At 47.9% G+C, this 20,988-nt stretch overlaps 1 protein-coding gene across 1 annotated transcript in view; it reads left to right on the forward strand.

Annotated features, from left to right (window-relative positions):
- Window positions 1–6,717: 6,717 nt before the first annotated feature.
- The window catches only part of CPNE7 (copine 7), a 41,465-nt gene continuing 27,194 nt past the window's right edge, over window positions 6,718–20,988 (forward strand). Inside the window, exons 1-2 of the mRNA XM_082233090.1 lie at window positions 6,718–7,064; window positions 10,580–11,618. Of these exons, the coding sequence (XP_082089216.1) occupies window positions 11,445–11,618 (174 nt within the window). The 5' untranslated portion in view covers window positions 6,718–7,064; window positions 10,580–11,444. The remainder of the gene's footprint in view (window positions 7,065–10,579; window positions 11,619–20,988) is intronic.

Genomic DNA, 20,988 nt, shown 5'->3' on the forward strand with positions numbered 1-20,988 from the left:
CAATATTATGGCATTAGCTGGGATTTATCCCGCCACAACCATCACCTTTGCAAGATGGATGAGTTTGCTCTGAGCATGTCCAGAGCACCCCTCCCTCACCTTCTGAACAGCCCACTTGGGATTGGAGAAATTCATGGAGGATAAGCCTATCAATGGCTATGTTCCACCTCCGCAGTCAGAGGGCAATAAATGCTTCTGGATGCAATCAGCTGGAAACCTTGGGAGGGAGGAGTGATCATGTGCCTGGGTCCCACAGGGGCATCTGATTGGCCATTGTGAGAACAGGATGCTGGCCTGATCCAGCAGACTCTCATACCCTCCAGCATTTCTCTGATGAAAACAGGGATTATTATTATTATTATTATTATTATTATTATTATTATTATTATTACTATTACTCCACCCATCTGACTGGGTTGCCCCAACACATTTTATATGTGCTGGAGGTTTCCAACACATATAAAAACATTTTAAAATATTAACCATTAAAAAAACTTCCCTATACTTGGCTGCCGTCAGAGGTCTTCTAAAGGTTATATAGTTACTTATCTGCTTGGCTTGGGGGTCGCGTACAGTGCTACCTTGGGTTAAGTACTTAATTCATTCCGGAGGTCCGTACTTAACCTGAAACTGTTCTTAACCTGAAGCACCACTTTAGCTAATGGGGCCTCCTGCTGCTGCTGCGCCACCAGAGCACAATTTCTGTTCTCATCCTGAAGCAAAGTTCTTAATCTGAAGCACTATTTCTGGGTTAGCGGAGTCTGTAACCTGAAGTGTATGTAACCTGAAGCGTATGTAACCCGAGGTACCACTGTAACTCCATTCCCACTAACATTTCTCTGATGAAAGTCTTAAGGAAAAGTGGGACATTCCGAGAACAAATCAGAAACATGGAGGGCTTCTGTAAATCCAGGACTTTCCCTGCAAAATAGGGACACTTGGAGGGTCTGGACTCCTCTTACATTGTTAACCGCAGCCAGTCCCCACATTTCTAGAGTTAGAAAGCCTGGTTCCTTGCCAAGCAGATCTGCCCACCCACACAATTTCACAAGATTAGCACCACTCCAGCAGCACCGGCAGTGCGGCTTCCTAATTGTGGATGTCTTTGGGGGGCCTTCCTGCCCGCCTCCAGCCAACCCCTCCTGCTCTGATTTCTGTCTGTTGTCTGACTTGCTTGGTGGCCTCACAAGAACCTTTGGAGCTCCTGCATCCAACTTGTTGTTCCTGCTGAGGATCAAAGGGCCTAGAGATCCCTGGTAGATGAAGGGAACGCAGTGGATGTAGCCTACCTTGATTTCAGCAAGGCATTTGACAAGGTGCCCCATGATATTCTTGTAAAGAAGCTGGTAAAATGCGGTCTTGACTATGCTACCACTCAGTGGATTTGTAACTGGCTGACTGACCGAACCCAAAGGGTGCTCATCAATGGTTCCTCTTCATCCTGGAGAAGAGTGACTAGTGGGGTGCCACAGGGTTCTGTCTTGGGCCCGGTCTTATTCAACATCTTTATCAACGACTTGGATGATGGACTCAAGGGCATCCTGATCAAATTTGCAGATGACACCAAACTGGGAGGGGTGGCTAACACCCCAGAGGACAGGATCACACTTCAAAATGACCTTGACAGATTAGAGAACTGGGCAAAAATAAACAAGATGAATTTTAACAGGGAGAAATGTAAAGTATTGCACTTGGGCAAAAAAAATGAGAAGCACAAATACAAGATGGGTGACACCTGGCTTGAGAGCAGTACATGTGAAAAGGATCTAGGAGTCTTGGTTGACCACAAACTTGACATGAGCCAACAGTGTGACGCGGCAGCTAAAAAAGCCAATGCAATTCTGGGCTGCATCAATAGGAGTATAGCATCTAGATCAAGGGAAGTAATAGTGCCACTGTATTCTGCTCTGGTCAGACCACACCTGGAGTACTGTGTCCAGTTCTGGGCACCACAATTCAAGAAGGACACTGACAAACTGGAACGTGTCCAGAGGAGGGCAACCAAAATGGTCAAAGGCCTGGAAACGATGCCTTATGAGGAACGGCTAAGGGAGCTGGGCATGTTTAGCCTGGAGAAGAGGAGGTTAAGGGGTGATATGATAGCCATGTTCAAATATATAAAAGGATGTCACATAGAGGAGGGAGAAAGGTTGTTTTCTGCTGCTCCAGAGAAGCGGACACGGAGCAATGGATCCAAACTACAAGAAAGAAGATTCCACCTAAACATTAGGAAGAACTTCCTGACAGTAAGAGCTGTTCGACGGTGGAATTTGCTGCCAAGGAGTGTGGTGGAGTCTCCTACTTTGGAGGTCTTTAAGCAGAGGCTTGACAACCATATGTCAGGAGTGCTCTGATGGTGTTTCCTGCTTGGCAGGGGGTTGGACTCGATGGCCCTTGTGGTCTCTTCCAACTCTATGATTCTATGATTCTATGATTCTATAAGGTTAATCTTCAGTTCATACACTGGAACAGGGTCCTGTTGGTTGGAGCGGCTCTTGTTTCCTAGACTCTCTGTGAGATTCTAAGTGGAACAAGGCCTGCAATCAGTTGCCGCTTGGCCCATTACTGAGGTGCTGAGGCAAGGAATCAGGCCCTCCAGGTCTCTCTCTCTCTCTCTCTCTCTCTCTCTCTCTCTCTCTCTCTCTCTTTTTCTCTTTCTGGCCCTCAGAATGTTCCCCAAACCACACACCCTCCCCAGCCACACCCCTTCTGACCAAGCCACACCCCTCACCAGCCCCTCTTCACACCCTCCTCCTCCAGTGTTTTTGCTTGGCCTTGAACTCTGACAATGCATCCTGGGCTGGATGGTGTATAGAGGAGCTGTGCAAGTGTGGGTAAAAACTAGCCTCCCACATTCAAGTTACACACATAGCTCCACCTACTGCTGGCATATGGTCCTCCAAGGGTTGCCCAGAAGCAAATGATCTCCTACCCTGTTAAGGAGGGTAGAACATTGACTTTCCATGTTGATGGCCTGGAATTTGTTCCCCAGCATCTGCTGGCAGAGCAAAGAAAGCCCCCTTCCTTGAAACCCTGGGGAGCTGCTGCCACTCAGTGTAGACAATGCTGGTCTAGATGGAGCAGCAGTCTGACTCAGTATATAGCAGCCCCTTATGAGAGCAAAGCATACTGTTTTGCTCTCCTTTAGACGTGAGCCCTTGAGCCTCTATAGTGGAATTTCCTGCCCCTTCACAATTCCTTCCTGCACTCCAAGGAACATAGGATACTGAGTCAGCCCATTAGTCCACCCAGCTCAGTATACTCTGACTGGCAGCATTTAAGGTAGAGAATCTTTAAGGTAGAGAATCTTTCTCAGCCCTACCTAGAGATGCCAGGAATTGAACTGGGACCTTGTGCATGCAAAGTAGATGTCCTTGCATCAGAGCAGGTCAGCTCCCAGCTTTCTGCATGGAGGCGCACGTGGATCCCAGCATGTGGACCCCACAAAGTTGCCTCATGCTGTGTACCTTGCTGAACCAAGAGGCAGGTGTCCTAGTTCTGCCAGCAGTGAGGGGATTAGCTCCTGCTGTGGCCTCCATCAACAGGCTCATCCAGAGCATTTGCACTGCAAAATCTTTGAAAAATTGGCTAATTCCATCACCCCCCCATCTTTCTTGCACCCTCCTTTCCTTCCCAGAAATGGAGAGGACAAGTGTGTATGCACATAAGAATTGTGTGCACTCCCACGAACATGCAAAAGGTTTGGTGTGCAGAGAGGTTTCTTGCAAGGAGACAGATTGAAAATGTGAATAGCCCCATTGCAGAGCTGTTTTTAAGACACTGCTCTTGAGTTCAATGGTAGGGCAGGCCAGCTTATGCCCCAGGGGCAGCAGTTGGGTTCACATGCAACTGTTGCTTGCAGGTTGCCAGCCCTGCAGTGCTGGCTGCCATGTTGCAAAGTGATAACTCTGCACATGCACTCACTGGGCTCCCTTTGTCTGGAAGAAGCGCTGGCTTTGCAGCCCTGTGCAAATGAAACAAAGGAGCATGGGATGCTCCCCAGTACCAAGTTGGTCCATCTAGCTCAGTAGTGTATATACTGACTGGAAGTGACTTTCAGGTAAGGGTCATTCCCAGCCCCACCCAGAGATGCGAGAGATTGAACCTGGGAGCTTGTGTGTGCAAAGCAGATGCTCTACCATGGAGCTACAGTCCTCCCGCTAACTTGTTGCTGTAGAACTGGCAGGCTTGGCAAACCATTCTGCCTACCTGTGTGGCCTGAAGCTCTAACCAGCTGGAGGGAGGCGGGTATCACTTCCTATGGCAGAGATACTGGTGCCAGCAAATTTTCAGCAAAATTCTTCAATGCAAAAACAAACAACATCTGGTGCTATTTTCTTCAAAGCAGCTAATTGCTACAAGATTTTATGGCTTTAAAGAGGGACGGGTCTCTCAATGGCTGCTATCCATGATGACTAGAACCTCCCTGTTCAAAGGCAGTCTACCTCTGCCCTGCTGCCTTGCTTGTGTGCTTCCCAGAGGCATCTGGCTGCTCACTTTGGGTGAAAGGATGCTGGACCGGATATGCCTTTGGTCCCACCCAGCAGAGATACTTTTACGTTCCGAACACATAGTGCTGGAAAACAGCCTTGCTTCCTCAGTCTGCAGCTTGGAAGAGGGCTCTGGACAGGGACGGCGACCCCAGAAAAATTCCCAGGAAGTCTGTTGACAAAGAAAACAACTATATAGGAGCCCCCGGACAGCAGAGATCAAAGCTGGCGCATTGCCCAGAATGATCACAGGATGGCAAATTATTCTTCACAGAGACAGGTGTGAAGCTTTTGAGGCAGGCTCCCGCCAAATTAGCAGCTGAAAATCGAAGGCGGGGAAAATTAGGAGGCGCCAAGTCTGCAAGCAGAGGTGTGATTCTGTCCCTGGCATGAAAGAAGGAGGGAAACTGAGGCAGAGACATCACTGAGACTCCAACATTGAGCAAAATAGAAAGGCGGGAAGTTGGCCAAGGACTGCAAGAGATAGTTCACCTCAGCAACTGAGCTGTAGAAAGAGGGCCGGTTAGAGAAGCCGATATGATCTGATATTCCCTCTTTCCTCTAAGGAGCTAAAAAAGAAGGTGACAGACAGGGGTCTCCTCCCCATTTATCTTCACAAGCAGCTTGTAAGGTAGATGAGGCAGTATTTCCCCCTCTAAGTTATAACCCCAGCAACCCTGGGAGATAGATTAGGCTGCTGGCTAGTCTGAGGTCAGCCTGTACACTTTCGTGGATGAGTGGGGATTTGAACCCCAGCTTCTCAGGTCCTAGCCTGACACTCTAACCGTTGCACCACACTGGCCCTGACAGGTTAGCCAGCATGCCATGCATTGAGCTCTTTGTGCTTGAAGCCAGGCTGATCCACCTGGAAATGAAAGGGTGGATTTGGTGGTGGAGGAAGGTTATTGTTTCAATAGATTTTTGTTTTGTTTTGCGGTGAATGGGGTTTTAGGGGAGGGGTAGAACCTCTGGTGGGGGACACGTCATGCTCCTTCCGGTATAGTTTGTCCACCTTTGGTGCCCACTCTGCACTCAGCTCTCACCTGTGGCTCCTAGAAGCTGTCAGCATGCAACAGCAGCCACACCCTGCGAAATGGCTTTGGCTGGCCAGCTAAACCAGGTGAGGGTAGCCAATGGATCTCAAACATAGGAGCCCACCCGAAAGTTGATGGGCATTGCCATTCAAATGGTGTTCACATGATTGATTGTGTGGGGCTTATCTCTCCCCCTCCCATATTTTATTCAAGTCGGCACCCCTGGTCTTGGTGAGCTAGGGACTTTCCCTGCATGTGAAAACAAGCTCCAGTGGACTGAGTGGAGGAGACCATTAGTGGGTCCAATGGGCAAGAAGAGGGAAGATGTAGAGGGAAGTGAGGGGCAGATGGGTCTCATCAATATGGGAAGGGAGCCCTTCTAAGAGAAGGAAAACTCTGATATTTAACCTCCGCTATCTGGAGTGGAGTCCTTAAGACAGTTGGATGGCACCTTATACTGGCAACTCCTGCAGCCAAGCTGGTGCCAAATGTATTGCTCTGCTTTCCTTTGGACATCAGTGAGGCAGAAAGGGGGTTCTTGTCATCTGGACAACCCAGGACCTCCACACACCACACACATTGCCCATCGCAGGAGGTCACTTTGGTGCTGCAAACAGGACAGGTGGATACCAGCAAGATGATTTTGGAGAGAGGAGGAAGATGATGATTCTAAATGGCGTTTTTGGTTGTGAGTTCTAGGGCCAGCACGTGCCATGAGGCTGCATCAATTCATCTGGAGGGAAAGGTTGAGTGCTGTGGGAGGCATTGGCCCCACCGTTAAGGGCAAGGGCACAGGTCTGCTGCTGGCTCACTGAGAACAAGCAGCACAAGCAGAATTTCCCACCACCACCAGGCCAGATTTTGCAAAACTCTGAGCATTGCTGAGATTGGGGGAGAGCGTGCATTTATTTTGCGGCAACCTGTTTGCAGGTCAGGATGGACGTGTGATAAAAATGGGAAAGAGGGGAGGCTCTGGTTTCAGGCAAAGGACCTAACCCTCCTCGGAGACAGAGACCCCTATCCTGAGCGTTCAGAGGAGGCTGGTGCCCATTGGAGCTGGCAAGGCGGAAGGCAAGGAGCCCAAACAGCAAGAGGCTCCAGAACCAATGACAGGCAACTCACCCTCATTTTGCCCCCATCCTCTTCCTCCTCCCTCCCCTCCCTGCTAAGTTCTACAAGCGCAACTCTTGATATTCAAGAGGGGGAGGAAACTGGCAGGCGGTGCCACCCCCTGGATTGGATAAGTAAAAAGGCAGGCAGGTGGGAGCTGGCTAAGGGCAGGTTGGTGGGACAGCGCCCCAATCTTTCCACTGTGAGGACTGAGCAGTCCCCCCCCCTCCACCCGCGACCGAGAAGAGAGCCGGCGCTGAAGCAGTTAATCCCTGCGCTGTTGCTGTCGTCGAGGTGGCTCTCGGAGCTCCGCAGGAGAGAGCGGGCGCAGGCAGGCAGAGCGCGGATCTTGGCGTTGGCAGAAGAGGCGCAGCAGCGAGCGAGCGCTGCTGGCAGGCGGACAGAGGGACGCGCGCTGTGGCTAAAGCCGGTGAGTAGGGGAGCCAAGCCAAGGCGCCAGGCGGCGGGTGGGCTGCCCCGGGGTGGGCAGCGGGCCAGCGCCAGGGAGGTCAGCGCCTTTGCCGGCAACTTTGGCAGGACGAGCTCCGGACGCGGCGGGGCAGCCGACGCTGCCAGCCAGCCTCCCCACCGCCGAGCTCCAGATCCGCGCAGGGAAAGGGAGGCTCTCTAGCTACTCCGAAAGGAGACACGTGAACGCTAAAGGTGTGGATGCGTGAACCGAAATTCCAGAGACGTTGAACATGAGCACAGGGGCATTACACCCATGCCTGCCTTTTTCTCTTTTTGGTACGTGGGAAGAGCCCGCAAACTTTGTGCAGGTGTGTTTGTGGCAGCATGGGCGTCATCTCTGTGCTTGAGCAGTTGTGTTAGCCTGATAGAAGTGTGCATGCAGGAAATTGTTTGTGTATGAGTGTGCATTTGGGGTGCAGGCACCAGTGAGTGTGTAAATGCACACCTGGGGGATACTCCCTGCACTACTTTTTTAGACAGCAATGTTTATGTGTCAGCAAAACTGTATTTGCACCATATGCGTGAATGACAGAGCGTTGGTAAGAAGATACCTACACTGGCTTCCTGATAGGCTTAGAAGGAGCAAAAGGAAGCACACCAGTGTTTGCACATCAAGGTGTTCATTCTTGGATGTGTGTGAATAAAACCTCTGAGGAAAATGACATGCAACAGCCAGGAAATGGGTGCATATGCAAGAAAATACACACTTCTGCCTGAACATTTATTTACCATTTGGGTGGCAAGGAGGTTAATTCATAGCCTGATTGTTGCTGTATTATACATGTTAAGTAACTTTGATTTTATGCTTGTATCTCACAAAACATGCATTTCTCTTTCTGGACAATAACAAAAACAGCTAACAAGCTTATTAACTGCCCATGCATGTGGGAATGTTTACGGAAGTGTGCATCTATAATCGACGGTGTTTACACTGAGGAGTGTGCTTGTGAAGCATGCACACACATGAGTGTGCCCCCACATGTGCATGCATATGGGACTGCATGCTTCTGAGCATCTCCATGCACTGGCAAATGTGGGTTGTATGTTTTGCGGGGCGGGGGGAGAGAAACATGCCTCAAAAAGTCTCCTCGCCAATCCCAGGCACTGACAAGCCGAGGCACCAGCTGTGCACAATTAAGTAAGTCCTTGGCCACAGGAACGCCCCCAACTTCCTTCCCATTGGGGGGACCCCCTGCTGTGCTTTCCACTTGCCATGGGGTGTGTGTGTGTGCAGGGTCAATAATTTGGAACTTCCCAGAGCCCAGGAGATAGTTGCCAGAGAAAGTGCTGAGCTCTGCTCCAACAGAATGGGCAGAAAGAAAAGCCACAAGGATGCCCATGTTACTCCATGACACCCAATACTATTTTCTATAGGAAGTCGCTGGTGTGCCAAACGCCACAATGACAGTCCACTGCACTACCGGTTCTGGTTTGGGGCCTCGGCAGCAAGCCTGAAACGGCTCCCCAGGTTAGAGAGACTCTCCAGTTCAACCCCAAACACCAGGTGGACTCTGAAGAAAACAGGCTTCTCTTCTGTCTTCTCCAGTTTATGGGGAAAGCCTCTAAAGATGTCGCCCTGTTCATCCTGCTGCTCCACCAGCCTCCAGTGAAGGGGAGAGAGAGAGGGAGGGAGCTCTCAATTGATATGACCCAGAGTTCCAAAATGTCTGTGAGCAATTGGACGGTGATGGCTCAGGCAGAGACACCTGACACAGCTAACTGCCAGCATGCATAGTGGAGGGTTGGAATCTAGGTGCACCATTGCAGCGATAGGTGCTCACGACTTTCTGTTTTTAATTAAAGTGTGCATACGTGACGAACAGTTTGTGCAAATGCGTCACATGGAGACGCAAGGCTACCTGTTGCTGGGGAACAACAGAGAGTCCTGCTACATCAGACCAAAGGACGTTACAGCAAAGGTCTAGCAGGTCACATGAGCAAAATACAAACTGGTGCCCATCCAACCCCATTGGATGGAAGGGATGGTAAGAAAAGCACCTGCAGAGATCAGGTGATGGTTTGTGTAACTCCCCTTATAACATACACAGAGAAACAGGTCAAATTTCCAATTGCAATTCTTAACAGATATCCAATGTTTTGTTTAGCATCTATCTTGAATTCCATCCAAATCAATCTACCACACCTTGCAACTTCCTTGAATTTAATCTACATCAAACTGGCCATTATATCCAGCATAAGAACTCTGCTGGATTGGGCCAAAGACTCATTTAGTCCAACATCCTGTTCTCACATCATCCAACCAAATACCTCTGGGAACCCACTAGCAATTCACAAGTGCAAGGAGCAATTTGGATCCAATAATCTCAATCCAATTGGTTTAGGATCTTGGTGCAGTAAAGAAAAACAATTTCTTGAAAATACTCCTTGTTATTATTTACCTACTTATTTCTTCCCTATTTTTCATTTAGGGGAAGTGAATCTGACACATTTAACTAAGGACCATATCCTACTTTGCCATTCAATAATTCCCAGTGCTCAGCTACCAAAATTCTTTATGCCAGTAATAAGAAATATTTTAATTTGATATCCCAATCTGATCCTATTCCTTCCAGATACCCTAATAAAAAAGTTATAGCAAAGAGTCTTGTGGTACATTAAAGACTAACAAATCTACTATAATATAAACTTTTGTGCTCTACAATCTACCATCAGATGATTGTATGTTGAAGTGGACTGTAGCCCATGAAAGCTTATGTCACAATAAATTCGTGAGTCTTTAAGGGGTGATAAAACACCTGGCTGCTTTTGCTGCAAGAAACTAACATAACTATCTTTCTGGAGAGGAATTATAGGATCTACTGAGATTCCCAAACCTGTTACTTCTTTGATTTTTTCCTCCTTTGTTTTTGTGCTCATAACTCCCGTATAAATTGACAATTCCACTAGGTAGATGGTGTAGCAGTTTTTTTGACAATTACCATAGCGGCACTCCAAAGACAAATGAGAAGATACATGTTTCAGGCCTCTGTGGAGTCATAGACCATTTGGCAAATATTTCATAATAATTGTCAGTTAAGCTAATGTTTGGTATGACTGGTCTGACATGGATCAGAGCTCCACTGCATCCTCACATTTTGAAAGGTTGCAAGAGAGACTTTGCTCTTGCACTCAGTTGTGATGATTCAGAACGCTCACGTAAATTGACTTCACCGTCTCCGACTCAATCTCAGCCCTTAGTCATGATGCTTATGCGGAGCATCCAAATTCAAGGGCAGTCTACCTTTGGATACAAGTTGTTGGAGAACAACAGCCAGGGACCACTATGCCTTCATGCCTTGTGTGCTTCCTCAAAGCATCGTGCTGCCATCCCCAACCCGCATGAAAACATGATTCTGGCGTAGATGGTCTAATCCAGCACAGCTCTTCTTACATTATTAGATATCTCCTGATTTCTGAATGTTTGGGATGTGGCTTGTCAATTTACCTACCCTGTGTTTTTTATGTATCCTTTAGGCAGCTGCTTGAGTGACCTTGTCAGCACATTTCCCATGGCAAGGTAACCCTTTCTGCCAGTCTGTGAGCATCACACAAAGACCCCGGTGCTGCTGTGGATTGCGGTTTCCACTCGTGTCTAGAGATCCAGCCTTGGGTCAGATACAAGAAGACATCAGGGTATCCTCTGGTAGATCTGCCTTGTGAAATACATGCCCTGTCTCCTGTTGTGTCAACCCAAGATCCAGAAATCCAGGGGACTGCCAGGTTATTTCTGCTCTTGGTGACTTGGAAAAAGAGCCTCATCTCTCTCCCCCACACTCCTGTCCTCCTCCCCAACCTGCCCTGTTATTGTCTGAAGTCCCAAATACCAACAAAGGCCAGAAGACAGGGCCATCTCCTCCCCCAATCTCTCCAGGGAGGGCGCCAGGGCACATAGGCACCCAGGCTAGATCTGTGCCAGCAACAAGGGAAGCTGAGTGGGATCTGGCATCCGGGTGAGAGGAAGAAGAAGGAGGCAGCAAAACACAACTTGTTAATTTGTAGGGAGAAGACAAACTCCTTTAATTAGCTCTGCTTGGCAGCAGCCAAGCAAACAAGAGGCAGTGCCTCCTTCAGGCTATGTTCCTCAAGCTTCTGGGATTGCATTGACCACATAGACTGCAGACAAAACTCAGCAGTTCCTTGTTAAGTGGCGACGTCTCAGGGCTGAAGGTGAGCCAGGCTCCTTGGCTGTGCCGTAAGCCGCCCTGCAGCCAACCCATCATCACTGGAACCCAGATCTGGCCGTGGATGTTCCTGGGCACCCAAGCCCTTGAGCCACTCTTCTCTGCTGCCTCTGCTACCTGCAGCTTTTGCTGAGCGAGGGCCCTCCTCCCTGAGCAGGATGAACGAGTTACTGGACCCAACCTCCCAGGCCAACCTGGGCGTTGTCTCTGCCACCTGCGTCTCCAAGGTGGAGCTGCGGGTCAGCTGCAAGCACCTGCTTGACCGTGACACACTCAACAAGTCTGATCCCTGCGTGGTGCTCCTCATGCAGTCCCAAGGGCAGTGGATGGAGGTAGGCAACAGGCTCACGGGGAACGGAAGGTCGGAGTGGGGAGGCAGGCAAGGCGGGCTGGTGAGGGATGGGAGGATGGTGTTGCTAAGCAACCAGGTTGGTTTCACCTGCTGCCCTGCAACCATCTTCAGCAGGCGCAGAGCGGAGTGAACCAACTGCTGGTGCTGGAAGCACAAGGGGCCACTGCTGCAGGAGCCTATGCTATAGCTCACCATCTTTTAGCTCATCCTGGTCATGAAACTGACTCAGGGCACCCTCCTCCAATTTCCACCCATATAGAAGTGCAAGGGTGTATTTCTGAGAAGCGTTTTTGATGGTGGTTCTGCTTTTATGGACCTGTAAAAGTCTGAGTATAAGCCTTTTCTAGACGGACTGGCTTTTGTGGACCAAGGTTGAGCTAGTGGAAGGTCAGGGCTTTCAAAATAATGATTTCAACTGTTGAACTGGATCTCACTGAGCTTCTAGGAAGGAGAAGCCTGAATGGGTTTTAGAACGAACGAGTGATTGAATGGATGGATGCAAACCTTTGCAATCCCCATTGCCTGGATGGTTTCACTTGGACAAGGCTCATGAGGAGAACATGGAAATTGGAAACTGGCCTGCCCCATTGAACTATAGAGCAGAAAGATGGGTTCACTGTTTGCTTCCAAAATGGCAGTTCCCAGGGTGTGGTGCTTGCCATGCAGTCGTGTTTCAGCCACCACATAGGCTTGTAATGGTTGAATTCCTGTCCATAGATGGGAACAATTGTAGGCTACTTCATAGGAGTGTGGTTTTGTGTGTGGGAGGATCAGAGGGCCACAAAGGGCTGGCTTTGGGGAAGAGGGGAGGTGGGACATAGCCCCACTTCCAATAGCCTTTCATTAATTGCCCAGGTGTCTTGGTTTTACAATGCCCAGCACAACTGATTTGGCGGAGATTCATCAGACAAATTTTATCATGTTTGAACTCTGATTGCCTGATTTGCGCTCAAGAAGGACTATTTCCCCCTCCCCACACACTATAAAGTTCAACTGATTAGTAACTTAGGGCTGTCACTTGATTAAAGAAATCTTACTCAGTTAATCCTATGAGATTTAGTTAATTAATCTAGCAATTAAAACTGCATATATTTTCATGTGGGTAAAACCATATTCCTGAAGCAAAATGCAGACGTTTTTAGAGGAAGGATGCCTCTGTTATCTTTGCAGTTTTTACTATTTTGTGTGTGTGTGTCCATCCGTGTAATTTTAAAGCAGGAGCCTGGTTAACTGGGGGACACTTTTTAGTAATAATAATAATAATAATAATAATAATAATAATAATAATAATAAAGCTAACTGATTGGTTAAATATTGTAATAATAATAATAATAATAATAATAATAATAATAATAATAATAATAATATTTTATTTATATCCCTCCCTCCCCAGCCAAAGCTGGGCTCAGAGCGGCTAACAACAGTAAAAATAGCACAGCTTACGTAAAATCACAATCAATTAATTGAAATACATTCTAAAATCAATTCATTCTACAATCAATTCAGAATCAAATTAATGGCAACCATTGGGCTAGAGTTCTTTGAGGATTACAGAAGAAGAGGGTCAGACTGTGCCTTGGCCAAAGGCCTGGTGGAACAGCTCTGTCTTGTAGGCCCTGCGGAAAGATGTCAAGTCCTGCAGGGCCCTAGTCTCTTGTGACAGAGCGTTCCACCAGATCGGGGCCACGGCCGAAAAAGCCTTGGCTCTGGTTGAGGCCAGCCTAACCTCCCTGTGGCCCAGGACCTCCAAGATGTTTTTATTTGAAGACCGTAAGGTCCTCCGTGGGACATACCAGGAGAGGCGGTCCCGTAGGTACGAGGGTCCTAGGCCGTATAGGGCTTTAAAGGTTAAAACCAGCACCTTAAACCTGATCCTGTACTCCACTGGGAGCCAGTGCAGCTGGTATAGTACCGGGTGAATGTGATCCCATGGCGAGGGATGTAGCTGTATAAGGGACATTTTGTCTTCCTTCATAAATGCAGCTTGGCTCACACTGGAGCTCTGAGCTTGGCTGGCTCCAGCCTGTTTTGTGTTGGCTCTTAGCTTGCTATGACAGACTGGACTGCATACACCTAATATGCAAAAACCTCTATCTGGCCCTGGGCACACCGCATTTCAGGCCACACCCCCTTTCTCCAGGCCACACCCATCACTGACCCTATTTTGGCCATGGAGATTTTTTTCTCTCTGGTTGTGGAGTGTTCCCATAAACACAGATAACGACCCTTGTTTACCAGGATGGAGGACCGAGAAGGATGTGTGAGTGTGTAGAAACTAGCCTCCTGTACAAAAGTAAAATCTGCATTTGTTGCTCTGCCTACTTTTGCCTGTGGCCCCACCCACCACTGGCATGTGGCCCTTGCTAGGTCACCCAGAAGGGAATGTGGCCCTCGGGTTGAAAAGGGTTCCTCCCCCATTGCATAGACCTATGCCACAGGTTGTGCCCTAAGGGAGTCAATTTGAGGATGGTCTTACCTTGCCGTGGTGGTGCTTGAATGTCAAACAGCTCCAGTATGTCTTTTTATCCCTTCCTATTCTCTGGCAAGGGACGCAGGTGGCGCTGTGGGTTAAACCACAGAGCCTAGGACTTGCCGATCAGAAGGTCGACGGTTTGACTCCTCGTGACGGGGTGAGCTCCCATTGCTCGGTCCCTGCTCCTGCCAACCTAGCAGTTCGAAAGCACATCCAAGTGCAAGTAGATAAATACCGTAGGTACCACTCCGGCGGGAAGGTAAACGGCATTTCCGTGCACTGCTCTGGTTCGCCAGAAGTGGCTTAGTCATTCTGGCCACATGACCCAGAAGCTGTACGCCGGCTCCCTTGGCCAGTAAAGCGAGATGAGCGCCGCAACCCCAGAGTTGGCCATGACTGGACCTAATGGTCAGGGGTCCCTTTACCTTTTTTATTCTCTGGCAACTCTCAGCCTAGAAGGGAATCCATTGGGAGATGCAGCAATGTAATGGAAGGGTCTTTCTGGCTATTCTGCTCTTAAGCACATCTTTGGTGAGCATTAATGCATCTCTGTCAATCTATTGAGTGCTTTGTAAGAGTTAAATACAAATGGATCCCTACTGAAAGCACTTAACTGATGCTGAAGGCAGGAGCACTTCTGGAGTAGCGTGTGCCAGGCATTCTTACCCTTAGCTTCCATTGATGCTGGTTCCTGCTGGCTGTGAACTGTCAAACTGGGAAGAGTATACCAGTCCCCTTCCAGCCTCAGTGGCTCATTTCTAAGATCAAGGCACTGGGAGGCCCAAGTTTGCCCTGGACAGCATCCCTGGCCTTTGCTTTCCAATAGGAGATGACGGGCTGTGGCCACTCAGTAAGCAAAATGCATTTGCATCACAAACTCACCTTCTCATCTGCTTAATTATTTACAGGTTAAATGTGTCTGGTAATAAATCAGAGATTAAAAAAGCAAACAGTTAAAAAGAGAGAGGAGATACCAATAAATGCTATTAAAATCTGGAATGTTTTCTATGCAAAGCTTGAAGAATGCACATTCATAGTGCTTTGATAAATGGGAATAGAAGAATCTGCATTTCTAATTAGTGGTTAGTGATGATAGTGACCTTAATTATTTCTTCAGCTGTTCACAATAATTTAAAATGATAATGATAAATAATCTTATAAATGAATAGAACTCTGTCCCCACAGAGGGGTGCATGGCCTCTATGCTATGGATTTTTAAACTGATTTAGAAACCATGCCTTTTTTCTGCTTCCTTTTCATAAAGGCTTTCTTTGCAGAGCTGTTACAAAATTATAGCTCTGCTTAGCTGTTTTTGTTAGTCTTTGTAACTGTTTTAAGCTGCCTTTTATAATAATTGTCAGTGCTGTTGCCATTGATTATTATTTTTTAAAAGATAGCATTTATTTATTTATTTATTTATTTATTCTGATAATGTGAGCCACCTTGGGACAGCAATGCCCCAAAATGCAGCATGTAAATAATTTAATTAATAAACGGTGTTATGGTTGGTATCCGTCCATCTTGGGAGACAATAAAGAAGTGTGCCTTTGGTGGTGAAGTCAAACTGCTGGGGAGTTACAGCACCTGCTGTGGCTGTAGAGACTGATAGGGGAAAGACATGTTTTGTTGCAGCTGGGACCGATGAAGGGGTCTGGTTGTGCTGCTGCAGATGCACCAAGGCGTTTCTTCTGTCTATGTTCATCTCAGTAGTCATTCCTCTTCTGGTCACTGCTATGGCTGCACAACGTAGTGGATAAGGTTCATTACAACTCCTAGAAGAGATGCAGTCCCTCTTTGCCCAGAGGACCACAACTGCATGAGACCTGGTGTGGGGAGCCTTGGGAAACTATAAATCCCATCAGCCCCAGCAAACATGGCCAATGGCCAGGGACAATGGGAGCCGTTGATCAGCAAAATCTGCAGGGCAAAAAGTCCACCAGACCTGCATTAGATGGACAAGCTGCCTAGAATTTTGAACCTCTGCTCCCTGATCCCAGAAGTGTGGAAAGTTGGTGGAGATTATTCAGTGAGGTGAAGGCAATGCCCTCTTGATGTGCTCTGAGGCACCCTTCTCCATTATCAAGTCACATACCTCAGGAGTAAGCCCTGACATTGAACAAGGAGATGTTCTGGGACTAAACCATGATTATTTGTGGCTTCAATTCCAGGTCAGCTCTGAGGCATTTTCCTGCGTGAGCTAAGGGCAAAGTGGTCTGTACCCTCCCCAACTCCCAAGCTGCATTCCAAGTAGATAAACCAATTGAAATGGCAGTTGAATCTTATTCCAGTACTGCACCTGAGGGCAGCAGGCAGGTTTAAGACTCCTGCAGACGATCTGCTTCCTCAGCATTCATCCTGATTTGCCAGCACAAAGCTTATGTGGAGGTTAGACTGTGTCTGGTCTTTACTGAAACGGTTTGCAGAGAGGTTATACAATATAAGCATTCACCCTGATTTGCCTTGCATGGTGTTTACATGACTTCCTGCGGATCATTCATTCACCATCCCACACTTCTCAGTGCATTTCCCTGCCCTTTTCTTAACCACAAAAAAGTCAGTGTCTTTTCAAAAGGCGGATTTGTTTCACCGGGGCAACAGAGCACTTTAATCTGCTTTAAATGCACAAGCCTACAGTTCCGGCATGTGCTTGAATTCCTCCTGCAAAATGCTGACAGCCTGGAAGCGGACTTAGGGTGCAGAGGGCAGGCCCCATGGCACCCACAGCTCTATCCTCCGACACCTTCCCTGAACTGCCTGCCCTGCTCTATCAGCCGCCTGAGGCAGCTACCTCACTCTGCACAATCTTGATTATTCTCTCTTGGAATGTCCTGGGGAATGAGGTTGGTTTGGTTTGCCCTGCTGCTGACCCCTGGGAGGGGGGCTTCTGAGGAGTCACAGCAGTCAACTCCTGGGTCACGACACCTGCAGACAACTCTCTGCTCACTCCCTCACCTGGGCCTGTTGCCAACCACTTGCTGCCTACAATCTTCCTTTCCTTCCTTTGTGCACTTGCAAAGGAGAGGGAGAATGCCTGGCTTTCTCATTGCTCCCGGCTCTCAGGCTGATTCCCTCTCCTCACTTCCCGGCACATGGCTCTTTTGTAACAGTTTCAGGGTTAATTGCCTGTAGCTTCAGATGCTCGTTAGATGTTGGCACTGAAGGCTTTCATCCTCTGCATGAATCGCTGAGCAGGCAGTGGCAATAGAGGCCAGGCAGGTGGGCTAGAAGAGATGGACAGCCAGTCCCTTGAAACGTCCAAGGCCCTTTTCTCCATCAGGGACTTCTGGGGTTGGAGAAGACGCTTTGGCTACCCATTCCAGAGGATGTGGGCTGATGTGCTCGGGCTGATGGACCTTCTGGCTCAGCTTGCAGAGGGAATGACAAGAGCCACCAGGCACCCCGGGGCATGAGAGCAGGTTGCTGGCACAGGGCATAAGACAAGCCTGGCTCCTGGGTAAAGCCAAAGGGGGCCACCTAGTCCAGCATCCTGTTCTCACTGCAGGGCCAGATCTACTGTGAAACGAATGAAGCTAAAGCTTCAGAGCCCTTAATCCTGGAGGGGCCCCAGATGCTGAAAAATGTGGTGTCTAGTTAAGCCACACAACTCAAAACAACATCTTGAGGACACAAAGCTGGGAGAGGCTAAAGGGTCATTTCCAGAGGGATAGCAGCTATGGTAAGTCAGTTGCAATGAAGTGTCTTGTGGCACCTTGAAGAGGATGTGTTTTTATGACTGTATAGACATGAATGGACTGCATCATCAGATGCAGGAAGTGTAGCCCTTCAGTGCCACCCTATTCATTTGGGTCTGAATGGAGACCATGCCTTCCTTTCCCACTAGAGATGTTAATTCACTCAGCATTGCCAAGTGGATTGTTTTATCGCCTGTCTCTGCTGTTGTAAAACATCACTCTGCTCATCTCACATTCATTCTGGCTCTAATTGAATTGTCACTATGTGCACCTTTTGAATTTCATTTTCATTTGGCACCACGAGCCTTTGCCCCCCCTTACAAACTAAGTGCTCACTTGCGCTCTCTCGCTCTCTCTCTCTTTCTTTATGTCTGCAACTGAGAATTATGCTTCATGGTTCTAATGAAGTGGACCCCGTAAAATCCATAATAAAATTTGCTGTTCATCTTCAAGGTGCCATAAAACCTTTTGGGAGTTTCCCCCTCCCAAAGGGCATGCTTACTATATTTGCAGTGGTTAGTAAGGATCCAGGTGAGGTTTGGGACTTGAGAGCTCCTGGAATTCTTTGAACTTTCATACCCTTCTCACGTCCTGCAACTTCCATGGCATCATGAACATGGAAAGGGGGAAATGTTTGGGGGATTCAACCCTATTAAAATCTATTCAGTTGCTCACAGCTGCTACATCAGTCCCAAAGGATCCATTTTCATCTGGTGTGTGGTAAAGAGTTCTGTGATACCCCAAAGCTTGCACAAGAGAAATATTTCCAATCCTGTGCATGCTTTTGTGCATGTGCACATGTGTCCATGCACACCAGTGCTGTATAGAGCTTCCTTCCTTAGGGTGTCTCATTATCATAAAAGGTTGGGGTGTCAGGTGCAGTAATAACTAGGCTAGCTCTGGGTGCTCTAATGTGCCTTGATTTGCAGCGGGGGGTTACCCTGCAAGGTTGGCCCAGCCCTGCAAGCCCAATTGACTCAAGATGGGGTGGTGGGGAAAAGCCAAAGATGGTGGTGTAAATCAGTTCTGCGGGAATGTGATTTCCCCCCCATTGGGAAGTGGGCAGTGGGCTCTTCGAGAGAGTAAGGGAGCTTGCTGGATGACAAAGGAGGCCTCCTGCCAACCTTGGGAGCAAGCAGGCCAAGCCCTCATGTGTTGCACAGCGATAGCATTCTTCCCACTAATTCTCTCTTCCCTTGCAATTTGCATGATGAATGAGGGCTGTTAAAGCTTTCTGGATTGCTCAACTGCAGGGATGCACACACACAGTCCTCAGCTGTCCCTTTTCCTGTGGGATCAGACTTTACTGCAGTGATAAGCATAGTTGCTCACAGTGCACTCTTCAGTCCTCCTAGCTAGGTCCCAAGCAGATGTCATGCTATCAACAAAGAGAATTTGATCAAGGTTGCCAACTGACCAGGAAAAGAATTGCCCCAGCTGCTCCTGTGCCACTAACGTTGGCTGGATCAGGTGAAGCTTTTATGGCATGGAGGTCAGCGCTGTCTCCTGTTACAATCTGCACAAGAGCACATGAAGCTACCTTTTACCAAGGAAGACGACTGGTCCATCTAACCCAGTATTGTCTACACTGATGTGCAGTGGCTTTCCAGGGTTTCAGGTAGAAATCTCTCCCAGCCCTACCTAGAGATACTGGGAATTGAACCTGGGACCTCCTGCGTGCAAGGCGTATGTTCTGCCATTGAGCTACAGTTCCTGCTCTTCAGATTAAGCTGTTTTTAAAGGCACAGGTGCCTTGGTAAAAAAAGTTGGCAACTGCTAAGCTGTGGGTCCCCAGCGCAAGGTCAGGGGAGACATCAGTGGCTGATAGAAAGGAGCAGCAGAAGAAGTGTTTTGGTCAAGGGCAGAAGAATGGAAGGTTGCCAACAAGCTGGGTTTGTTCGACAGTTCTTAAAAATTAGCAAAAATCAGCTGTTCTGCCTCCACTCAATTCCTGCTTGTAGCAGCCGTCAACCAACGTACTTGCCAACTTTTGAAAATTCAAAAGAAAGCAAATTAGCATGCAGTCCTAGACATGCCTGCTCAGATGTGTAAGCACCACTGAGTTCAATGAGACTTACTCCCAGGAAATTGTGTATATAGGATTACAGCCTACACACATTTTCCCAGGAGAAATCTGTCATTTTTCTCGTTTCTCCTTTTTCCCCAATCCTAAATTCAGTTATCCACACTTACACATCAGTTTGCAATTCATTAATTTTTCTAAGTCACCCTGAAAATTCTGCAGCCATTGCTTTTGACTCTCAGGCATCCCTTGAAGACCCTTTTATGCCGAAGACCCTTTTATGCCGACAGGCTCTTGTAGCAGTTTAACTATTACTTTTTATTCAGTCTCTTTGATAATTATCTGTATTTTTTTAAAATGTTGATTGCTGTTGTTAGCTTTATATCCCGCCTTCCATTCAAAGAGCTCAAGGCGGAAGAGTTGCTTCTCCTGCTCTCCATGTTATCCTCACAACAACCCTGTGAGGTTGGTTAGACTGAGAGACTGACTGGTCCAAGCTCACCCAGTAAGCATAATGGCAGGGATTTGAACCCTGGTCTCCCAGGTCCTAGTCCAATGTTCTAACCACTCACCACACTAGCTCTCTTTATGCTTTAGTGTTGTACATTGCCCAGATATTTTATGATATGATATAGCGGTACAGAAATACGCCATAAATGCTGGAATGGTAACTCCAGGATTGCATGGTCTGAGAGCGCCTTGAAAATGCCACTATTTCGCAGGAAGGGGGGGCGGTGGTTGTGATGTGCATACTGGAACTTAATGTTTGTGCCATTGAAGCGGATGAAAAGGCTCTGTTGCCCTGGTGCCACAAATCTGCTTTAAAAAAAACCTGACATCTGTGGTTTGGAAGAGCAACTGGGAAATGCATTGAAACACAGGGGATGAACAAAGAGCTAACGGCAAGACATAGAAGCACCAAACTAGGATGGATGCAGGCCAAGCTAGGATGAAGGCAGGACGAAGGCTCATTGTCATAGAACTTCCCTGCAAACAAACAAGAATGAAAGCTCAGTAAAAAACAGCTATGTTCTCCCCCCCAAAAAAAACTTAAATTTTTATTGGTTTTCATCAAACCAGCTATGTTCTAAGCTCCACTCAGGCTTTGTGCAAGCAAATCAGGATGAGTGCTCAATAAAGGAGGAGGTCATCAGGAAGAACC

This window comes from Podarcis vaucheri (genome assembly GCF_965113315.1).
Source record: "Podarcis vaucheri genome assembly, chromosome: 7".
Classification (NCBI taxonomy): Eukaryota; Metazoa; Chordata; class Lepidosauria; order Squamata; family Lacertidae; genus Podarcis; species Podarcis vaucheri.